The 10,213-nt window shown below is 32.0% G+C and overlaps 2 protein-coding genes across 3 annotated transcripts; both read left to right on the top strand.

The window, feature by feature from the left end:
* Positions 1-567: 567 nt before the first annotated feature.
* On the top strand, positions 568-4,346 carry LOC114195479 (probable 1-acyl-sn-glycerol-3-phosphate acyltransferase 4). 2 transcript variants are annotated; one of them, XM_028085965.1, is made up of 4 exons: positions 568-830; positions 2,449-3,050; positions 3,254-3,384; positions 3,851-4,346. In XM_028085965.1, exons 2-4 carry the CDS (start codon positions 2,479-2,481, stop codon positions 4,297-4,299), a joined length of 1,152 nt encoding a protein of 383 aa, XP_027941766.1. In that variant the 5' UTR covers positions 568-830; positions 2,449-2,478; the 3' UTR covers positions 4,300-4,346. The 2 variants fall into 2 exon arrangements, with proteins under 2 accessions (XP_027941766.1, XP_027941765.1); XM_028085964.1 differs by lacking the exon at positions 568-830 and adding an exon at positions 852-1,426.
* Positions 4,347-6,582: 2,236 nt separating this feature from the next.
* LOC114195355 (pathogenesis-related protein 5) lies at positions 6,583-7,729 on the top strand. The gene is made up of 2 exons (XM_028085786.1): positions 6,583-6,633; positions 6,965-7,729. The coding sequence occupies exons 1-2, from the start codon at positions 6,594-6,596 to the stop codon at positions 7,660-7,662; spliced, it is 738 nt and encodes a 245-aa protein (XP_027941587.1). The 5' UTR covers positions 6,583-6,593; the 3' UTR covers positions 7,663-7,729.
* Positions 7,730-10,213: the final 2,484 nt, after the last annotated feature.

The following is a 10,213-nucleotide window of genomic DNA, read 5'->3' as shown; positions in this document are numbered from 1 at the left end:
TATATCAATCAATACCCAAGATTTTATTACACTTTGGTTTACCTTAACTGTGTAATATTTATCAAACACGTAAGAAAGTTGAACGTAATGTTACAGTATAGACAGAACACAGTAAAGTTTTGTGCACAAATTGTTCTTCACGCCATGGGAAACATGAAAAGCAGAATTAAGGATGTTCCTCGAATGATTCGCCAGCAACAACAATAACAACATTCCCCAAATAATCATAAGCCCTGTTTCTTTCTCTTCTAGAAACGCCAAACCAATGCGGTTGGTGGATGGATCAAAAGGGTGACAACAAATAATCATTTTTAATATTTTTATGCCAAAAAACAATTTTATTTTAAACTTCATCTAACTAAAAGATTTAGTTTTTTTTCTTTTTTCACAGATCTGAATCGATCATTCATTACTTTAATAGTACAAGTTTTGTTGATTTGGTATTTTCAAATACAATATGTACAATTTAGTAAACACGTTTTTGTGATAATGTAAATTAAAAAGCATTAATTGCATTAATTAAATGAAAGTGCAAGTTGGTAGAATAAGGTTAAATGAAGGAACAGATAAGGTTAGAAGACAGAGTAATGTAATGACAATCCAAACTCTGAAAGAACAGCATTGGGATCTGAAAGTGGACCCAAATCTCTTTTCACTGTTCTACAACGAAGCTGCACAGTAGGTCTCCCTGAACAGCACCGCTGCTGAATTTTCCCCAGCCCAATTTTATTTCTCAGATTCATAATCCCTGTTTCATTCATTCTTCTTCAACTCACCAATAACAAGAAAAACAGAGCAAAACACGAGCTCTCACAATATCTCCACGCAAGGTGAGTTTTTTAAGTCAACCCACTTTTCAAGTTTACGTCTTCCCTTCTGGGTTCTCTTTTCTTTGCGTCTTAATTATCTCCCCTTTATGGAATCTCAATTCCGTGTTTGTTTTTTTCTTTGTTTCTCTGAGGAATTTTTATCGTGGTTGGATTCAAAGATAGGGGGAGTTTTAGAATTTTGGAATATTCTCAAAAATATGCTTTTTGTTTTTATTGGTTTAGCTTTTGTTATGTACTCTGGGAAACAGGGTTTTGGATTCGAAACGTATTTATTCATTCGCCAATAACTTGTGGTTGTTAGATGGGGAGTTGTTGTTCTTTGATCGGAAATGGGGTTGGGGTGTTTAGCCAGGGAAATTGGTGTGCTAAGTAGGTTTGGAATTGCCTTCTCTGGTTCAACATTGAGATTCAAAGATGGTTTTGGGAGATTTATTGGGAGAGAAGTTTTGAAAATTTCAAGTTCATCGCAGAGAAGTGTTGAAAGTTTCAAATTTCAACAATCCCCTGCTATTTCAGAAGTGTTTCTCTCTATATGTTTTTTGCCTTGCTGTGTTTTTTGTCCTCAGTTTTTATACCAGATACCAACCAGGGTTGAGGTTAGTGTCTCATAACACAGTGACCAAGGACTTGAATGTCTGATGATAGAGGTGTTTGCATTTATTGTTCAATCATGTTTCGAACAGGATTGCATAAAAAAAGAACAACAAATTCTTGTGCAAAAGAAAGGTTTTAAATTGTGATTGTTTCATTACAATTCTTGATATTTCGGAAAATTACAAAATGTGACTTTTGTGCCCACAATTGTAGATGTCCAAGTATAAAAAACCTTGATGCTGCATCTAAAATTGTGTGGAAGAACTTTTCTAAAACCTTGGTAATAGCATTTGGTTTTAGAAAATGCTTTCCGTATTTACCTTGATTTCATTTTATTTTTGTTTCCATAATATGTATAAGAAACAGTGAAAGTTGCTTTCATAATTTCTTTATGTAATTTGCAGAGTACTTTTGCAATTAAAAGTGTAAATTAAATGAAATCAGAAAAACTTTGTTCTGATTCAGAAGAAACACTTATCATTAAGTCAGTTGCTACATTAGGGTACCCTTGAACATTTTGGTGGTTTGGCATATTTCATCTTCTCTTACATATTGAAATTTATTGTGTCAGAGATTTCATGCTACTGTACAATCCATCTTCTTGCAATTTAAATGTATTGGTACTCACTGTCTTATTACTATGCTACTTTGGGATTTAGGATTGTCTGCTGAAAGCAACTTTTTCAACTCATGTGTATGTAACTCAGAGTCCAGATTCTAACATGCTAGTATACTAAAATTTCTTTTAATATATTTTAAAAGATCAAAAATTAGTGTCTACCCATATTTTAAAAACACATCCAAAGAATGACCCAGAATCCAAATTCAACTTCTACACAGTAATTGAAAATACTGAACACTGTACTTCCCTGGTTACAGAACATTTAATGAATACTTCTAGTTGAAAATTAAGTATTAAATGATCTTATGGTTGTTGATAAACATTTTTGTCTGATACCATTGATGTTAGCATACTTGTCCAGAATTGGATATTGTCAAATAACAGCACAGTACATTATTGCAGAAGGAAAGTTTTTGCAAGAGTTTCTTGAAGATGGAAGATTGCGGGCCAGTGAAATCTGAAAATAGATTAAAGCACAGACCCTTGACCCCTCTTAGGTTGTTGAGGGGTGTGATATGTTTAGTGGTATTTCTTTCTACAGCTTTTACGTGTTTGGTGTATTTTGTGCCAGTAGCAGTTGTAGTATTGCGGCTTTTCAGCATACATTATAGTAGGAAGACAGTGTCATTCCTCTTTGGACTTTGGTTATCTCTGTGGCCATCTCTGTTTGAAAAGATTAACAAAACCAAAGTTGTCTTTTCTGGGGACAGTGTTCCAATGAAGGAACGTGTTCTGCTTATTGCTAATCACAGAACCGAGGTTGATTGGATGTACTTGTGGGATCTTGCACTCAGAAAAGGGTCACTGGGATTCATAAAGTACATTCTCAAAAACAGCTTGATGAAACTACCAATCTTTGGTTGGGGATTTCACATTCTGGAGTTCATTGCAGTGGAGAGAAAGTGGGAGGTAGATGAGCAAATACTGCACCAAAAGCTTTCAACTTTGAAGGACCCTAAAGATCCCTTATGGCTAGCTCTTTTTCCAGAAGGAACAGATTACACGTACTACCTTGGATCTTGTCTTTTAATTTCCAACTCTTTTCAGTTCCACAAATCATTTCATTTGATATGCTTTGTCTGTTTGCAGTTGATGTTGTGTTTTGTCTAGCATGCTGCAATTTGTGGATCATATTATACCACACAAACGTAAATACGTAGTTCAATTGAGATGCTCGCTTGACATATGATTTGCTTTCATTGCGTAGTGATCAGAAGAGTAAAAACAGTCAAAAATTTGCTGCTGAAACTGGTCTCCCCGTGCTCAAAAATGTATTACTCCCCAAAACAAAAGGGTTTCATGCTTGCTTGGAAGCCCTACGAGGCTCGTTGGATGCAGGTTTACAATTTCTTTCCTCTTTTCTAAGACTCTAAAGTCAATTCAAAATGATCCTGTAGTGACTGTTTATCATATTCTGTGTGTAATCAGTGTCACCAAATGCATCTGACTCTGCTTCACAAAGTTTTAACTTTTAGCATTTTCACTCGGCAGAAAATTCAAATTTGTGCTCTTGTGTGCTTGGACCATGTGTTTGATGAATTTTTGACACGAGGGTCATTTTGACTACTAAATTTTGACAAACCTTCTCTTACAACTTTAGGTGTTAATTTTTAAGTGGTTTTTCATTTTTCTCATTCTTAATCTTTCAAAACTACTTAAAAGATAATACATCATATTGTAAAATAAAATTGTCAAAATTTAGTAATCAAAATATCCTTTGCAGAATGGTATAACTATTTGGCGGTGGGATTTTGTTTTGAATTTTTCTGTTAAATGTGTTGAATACTGAGTGAATTACGTGCAGTGTACGATGTGACAATTGCATACAAAAATCAATGTCCTTCATTTCTGGACAATGTGTTTGGTGTTGACCCTTCAGAAGTGCACATGCATGTAAGGCGTATTCCAGTGGAGGAGATTCCTGGTTCTGAAACCAAAGCTTCATCTTGGTTAATAGAAAAATTCCAGAAAAAGGATCAATTGCTTTCAGATTTCAAGATTCATGGTCATTTCCCTGATGAGCAAAATGAAAATGAAATTTCTACATTTAAGAGCCTACTCTCTTTTACAGCCATAGTTTCTTTTACTGCCATTTTTATTTATTTTACATTATTTTCTGTGGTTTGGTTCAAAGTGTATGTAGCTTTATCTTGTGCATATCTTGCTCTTGCAACTCGCTTCAATTTTCAATTGATGCCTCTAAGTTATTATGTTCATGCACTCCATAACAGCAAGAAACAAAACAGTGAATAGTGTTCTCAGTTTTATATTGCAATGTACTATCTTGCTCTTGAACTTTATATTTTGAGGCTCAATTATTTCTTCAATTTTCTTTCCATTTGTTTTTTATTCATACGATCACAGAATCAAAGGCATCATTTTTGCTATTAATGCTGTTTTGTAGGAAAAATCAGTATTTTCCAAAGTCAATTTTTTATTAGAAATTGTCACAATATGACAAAGAAACCAATAGGAATAAGGAGTTAATTGTCCATTAAAATTTAAAACAAGGAAGCAGGAATTTGGATAAAAATTTTGCTCCTAATTTTACATATTCTACGTAAAACAAGTTATTTAAATGAGTTTCAATGGAGTTTATTTTCTTAAAATCCAAGCTTATTTAGTGGAATAAATAGAATTTTTCCTTTTTAATATATATTTTAATAGATTTATTTTGAAATAAACAACTCTGCTTATTTTAATAAAGGCTTAAATAATTTTTTCGTCATCATTTTTGTAGTGTTTGTTGTGGATGATCCTCGTTTTGACAAAATGTTTAAAATGATCCTCATTTGTATCGAATGTTTAAAATGGTCATCATTTTCGCAATTCGTATTTTATTTTGTCCTTTCCTGTGACGCCGTTTAAGTCAGTAACGAAGCACTGTATAAGTGACACTGTTTGTATTACATTGTATTTACGTGTACTGTACAGGTGGTTTTGTTACTGATTTAAACGGCGTCACAGAAAAAGACCAAATAAAATACGAATTGCGAAAAGGAGGACCTTTTTAAACATTAATGATGACCATTTTAAACATTCTATCAAAATGAGAACCATCCACAACAAACACTACGAAAATGAGGACGAAAAAAGTATTTAAGTCTTTAATAAACAAATCTTATTTGTTTCTTAAATATAACTGTTCTAAAAATTACTTATTAATAATATTAATTTAAAGTTTAAACAATAGATTTTAGTATTAAGAAAGTCTGTAAATATACTCTTCAAATAAATAATTACGTTAAATTTCAGGTTATCAACAAAGGTAGGTGTTTAATTTTTAAGAGGATCATGTGTTTTTTTTTTTTTCTAATATAAAATTCAAATTTTCATCCTGTACTATTAGTAAAATGAGATTATTTCAAAATAATGACTCAATCTGTAATATTGTTTCAAAATTATTTTTAATGTTTTAAACTAACAGTATCTTAAAAATAATCAACTTCCTTAAGTTTAAAGGTCTATTTTGTTTATTTAGTAAAGATTTGGAGAGAGAAAAATAACAATTAATATATTTAAAAATATTTTTTAATCTTATTAAGAAAGAAAGATGCTATTTGATTAATCTGTAATCTTAAATATATTGTGCTATAATATAATTTACAATTAATTCGATATATTTTAAAATAGTACTCATATAACATTTAGTTAGAAATTTTTTGAAAGATTAATAAACATTTTTTTTAAAATAATGCTTTAACTAATATATAATATTTTGGATCAAGATATTTTGGTATAAAAGAGTAAGAAAGTTTAAAATCGAATTTAGAGTATACAATGTTGGACGAATTTTTAGGAAATAGAAAGGGATACATGTTTTGTATGTTGTTGTTCCAGATTTTCTAAGGAAATAATTCAAATATAAAAGAAAAACATGTGATACCTTAGTACATATAGCTTGTTAGACTTTCTTTTTTCAGTTTAATTAATATTTGGTAAGTATAAGAATTAAAAAAAAAGTTAAATATGTTTTTGGACTCTCAAGTTAAAGTGAAATTTGGAATTAGTCCATCTTCAAAATTTGTGATTAATTTAGTCATTCATCTTTAAAAATACGTAAATTTAGTCATTTTAAACAATTTTTGTTAAGTTGATCCGACATTTCAAGCGCATTTCATAATAATATTTGAATTATTTACACCGTTTGATACATTTTTGTTTCAATATTAACTCAAATATTATCATATAAAATGCGTTTAAAATGTCAAACAAAGTTAACAAAATTTGGTAAAAAGAACTAAATTCACACATTTCTAAAAATAAAAGATTAAATTGGTATAAAATTTTAAAGAGAAACCCATTCTAAAATTCACTTACCTTCAAGGAAAGAACATATTTAAGAAAAAAATGTTCCTTGTAATATGATGGTTGGAAGTGTAGTTAGAAATATTGGAGTTAGCATGTCCATGTGAAGATGACCCACAATCTTCAATTTCTCACCAAAAGATGGACTCCATTTCTTAAATAACGGTTGGTCAGTTATAAATTCACTTCCATTCTTCAATTCTTCTTCATCCTCTTTCTTCTCTTCTCTTCAAACAATCATGTCTCTTCTCCTCCACCTTCTCCTTTTTCTCTTCTTAGGTAAACCTTATTTTATTTAATTCTTCATCTCTCTTCTAACTTCTTGCTGCAATATATATCAAAAAATGTCTATTTAGAAAAACATGTTTTGTTTTTTGTTTGTTTTAGTCTCAGACATAGATTTGTCAGAATTAGGTTATGTTTGTATCATTGTATGAAACCAGAAGGAAGATATGAGATGTGGATGCATATTCAGCTGAAATAAAAAACAGATGCTTGGTGCTTTAATTCTCAATAACTTTAAGGTTTCATGTTATGTTGTAATTAGCAAAGCATTTTGGATTTTGTAGTTTTTTTTCTTAATCAATGTTTGAATTATATACATTGTCAGGTAATGTAGCATCTGCCACAGTATTTTCTCTAGAGAATCATTGCAGTTACACAGTTTGGCCGGGGACACTTTCCGGCAACGGCGCCGGCATTCTCGGTTCTGGGGGTTTCGCCCTGCCGCCGGGTTCGTCGGTCCAGCTCACGGCGCCTTCCGGCTGGTCCGGCCGCTTCTGGGCCCGGACCGGCTGCTCATTTGACGACTCCGGCGCCGGGAAATGCGCCACCGGAGACTGTGCCGGAGGACTAAAATGCACCGGCGGAGGAGTCCCGCCGGTGACGCTGGTGGAGTTCACGACCGGAAGCTCCGGCAACGGCAACAAGGACTTCTACGACGTGAGTCTGGTGGACGGTTACAACGTGGGAATGGGAGTGAGGGCTACCGGGGGAACCGGTGACTGCAAGTACGCGGGGTGCGTGGCGGACCTGAACGGCGCGTGTCCGGCGGAGCTTCAGGTTAGAGACGGCGGCGGCGCGGTGGTGGCGTGCAAGAGCGCGTGCGCGGCGTTTAACACGGCGGAATTTTGCTGCACCGGCGAGCACGGGTCGCCGCAAACGTGTTCGCCGACACATTATTCGGAGATTTTCAAGAGCGCGTGTCCAACAGCTTACAGTTACGCATACGATGATGCTTCCAGCACTTTCACATGTTCACAATCTGATTACGTTATTACTTTCTGTTCAATGGGATCATCATCTTAATCATTACTAAGATGTACACATTTTCATACCATTCATCTTTGTTTAATAGAAAATTATTTTATTATTAGTTTTGTTTTTTGTAAACTTGTTTTATGATTTATGATAGTTAATATGATTCTAATTAATCTTTGTATAGCGCATCATTAGTTTTTTTCTTATATTAAATCAAAAAATTACATATTGTAAAATACTTTTTCTGTATTTTTATAATAATTAGGATTGAAATTAATCACCCACGATCAAAGATACGTTTAAATATCGATGGATCAAATTTAAATATATAAAGATATATGCGTGTGTGTAATTTATAACTATCAAATTCTTATTAGTTGGATTATATTTATAAAAAAAAAAAAAATCAAAGGAGCATAGCTAACAAAAACAATCTTTAGCATTATTAACCAGCATTAATTGTTAGACAGAATTTATTAAAAATTTACAAAAAACAAATATGATTGATCACATTTCGTGATTTCTAATCAAATTGAATCAATAAATGAGTAATTATTTATCTTAATTTTAAGAAGAAAAGAGAGTGCTGTTAACACGTGTGTCTCTTTTTAAATAAGATTTTTCTTATACGGTATAATTATTTTTATTGGTTAACTTTTTTAATGGACAGAAAATTTGTGTCATGGATTCGAGATTTTGATATTTTATTTTGTTCATAGTTTTGATGAAAAATTACTTTTATGTTTTTTCTTTTAAACAAAACATTTTTTTAATCTTCTCAATCATGACCTAAGGAACTGAAAATTGTTTATTTTCTACACGCTTTCATTCATTTTGTTTCCAATATTCTTTTATAAACTTGTCTCCTTCCATGTGGAGAATTAAATAAATTTAGAGGAGGTGTATAGTTAATGCAGATATTGCAGTCCATACTATATAAAAGTAAAAATATATTATTCCCATTTACTCTTCCATTTTTGAGAAAAATAAAACTTCCAGACACTAACACAAAAAGTGTCTATAACATATGTTATTCTCAGTTTTTTATGTCTGCAAAAGTATCAACGTTATATATGGTGACGTCAAAATTAACGTCTGAAAACAAATTGACATTAACTAACGTTTAATGTTTGAAAACTGGTGTCTGACGTCTCTTTATGTCTGTTCGATCCGCATCCAACGTTCAACTCACACCAACAGGAGGGAAAAAATGTTGAAAGTTGAAATTGATGTCTGTCATTGTACTAACATACGTCAAGGGACGTCAGACAATGCAAGGACAGACGTCAATTTCAGCAGTTTATTTTTTTTTTTAATTTTGGTTGTATTTACATATTTTCACACCTTTTAACTCATAATTGTAAAGTTGTCTAAAATTTATAATAGAAGACCTTTAGAATAGAACAGAACAGTTTCTCATTTTAATTCATATTATTAAAATGTGAACGAGCAACTTCCCATGGTAGGTAAAAGACCTTTAGAATTTTAGAATAGAAGAACATAGCAAAAAAAATATAGAAGTGCAAAGACAAAGGCACTTTCCTCATCTCTTGTGGCTTTGATTATTTCTACTATTGAATTTAAATAACCCCTTCAGTTAAGATAACAGACTTTTTTTGGCGAATAAAATATGCAAATTACCTCAAAGTTAAAGAATTTCTATATGTTAACCATCTTTTTTTAGGTTATAGATAGGAATGGTTAGTGTCTTTTTTTATGGAGTGTTACTTCCATTTATTACACCAAATACATCTATTTGAAAAATGAGTAACGGGTTAATAGATTACATGTTGTAGTCATTTAAAGGAATTTTTTTATTGGTCGTTTACTTTTCAGATTCATCTTATGTTATTGTTTGTTCAATGACGTAGTGAAAAAGGCAGATAGAGTGAAATAGAAGAGGGCCTAAAAAAAGTAATTTCGTAATTGAAAGATGCTTCAAGATCTAATTTGATATTTACGCAATATTAAATAGATTATTGAGTTATATATTTTTTGTGTAGGTTATTTAGTTAATAAATTTTGTCTTTTGTAAGGATTTGGATTTTTTTTGCTGGTATTTTTTGTCTTTATTATACATTCATATTATATTGATTACCACTAATTTTGCCATTTTAAAATATATCAAAAAGATAATGCTCAGCAGAGGATAACATCCAAAAAATTAGTAGAGAATCTGGACTCCTTTTGTACAATATAAATTGACTGGTCAAATGTCCATACAGTACCGTTCGGTCACCAACCTTTATCATATCAGTTTTTGTCGAAATTCTCATACTATTGAGTGATACCAATGTGCCAATTGAGGTGGTCAGGCGCCAATAGAAATGAAGCTGAACGACGAGATGTTCAACACAAAATAGGTCAATAATCAAGTTTAGGCAGCTTTGGACTATAATTAGGTTAATCTTAAACAAAAGTCCATTAAAAAAACTAAATATATGTTTAGGTAAAGTAGTTGATTACGCATTTATTATAACATTCATTATCTGTACAATCGGATCTAAAGTGACTTTAACATCAGAAACCCTTATCCGTTGAGATAAACAAGAACTTTAGCATTGAAGCATGAAGATATGGAGTACTACACAAGTGACTT

The sequence above is a fragment of the Vigna unguiculata genome, chromosome 8 (assembly GCF_004118075.2).
Source record: "Vigna unguiculata cultivar IT97K-499-35 chromosome 8, ASM411807v1, whole genome shotgun sequence".
NCBI lineage: Eukaryota > Viridiplantae > Streptophyta > Magnoliopsida > Fabales > Fabaceae > Vigna > Vigna unguiculata.
The sequence above is the reverse complement of the archived record's forward strand: the minus strand, read 5'-3'. Positions and strand labels throughout refer to the sequence as shown.

What these genes read in the sequence shown, in the direction of transcription:
- LOC114195355 (XM_028085786.1), top strand. Translation starts at nt 6,594, where the DNA reads ATGTCTCTTCTCCTCCACCTTCTCCTTTTTCTCTTCTTAG. An exon ending in TCTCCTTTTTCTCTTCTTAG is followed by an intron (nt 6,634 to 6,964) that starts GTAAACCTTATT and finishes ATACATTGTCAG; the next exon opens with GTAATGTAGCATCTGCCACA.
- LOC114195479 (XM_028085964.1), top strand. Translation starts at nt 1,160, where the DNA reads ATGGGGTTGGGGTGTTTAGCCAGGGAAATTGGTGTGCTAAGTAGGTTT. An exon ending in AGATACCAACCAGGGTTGAG is followed by an intron (nt 1,427 to 2,448) that starts GTTAGTGTCTCA and finishes ACATTATTGCAG; the next exon opens with AAGGAAAGTTTTTGCAAGAG. An exon ending in CCAGAAGGAACAGATTACAC is followed by an intron (nt 3,051 to 3,253) that starts GTACTACCTTGG and finishes TTCATTGCGTAG; the next exon opens with TGATCAGAAGAGTAAAAACA.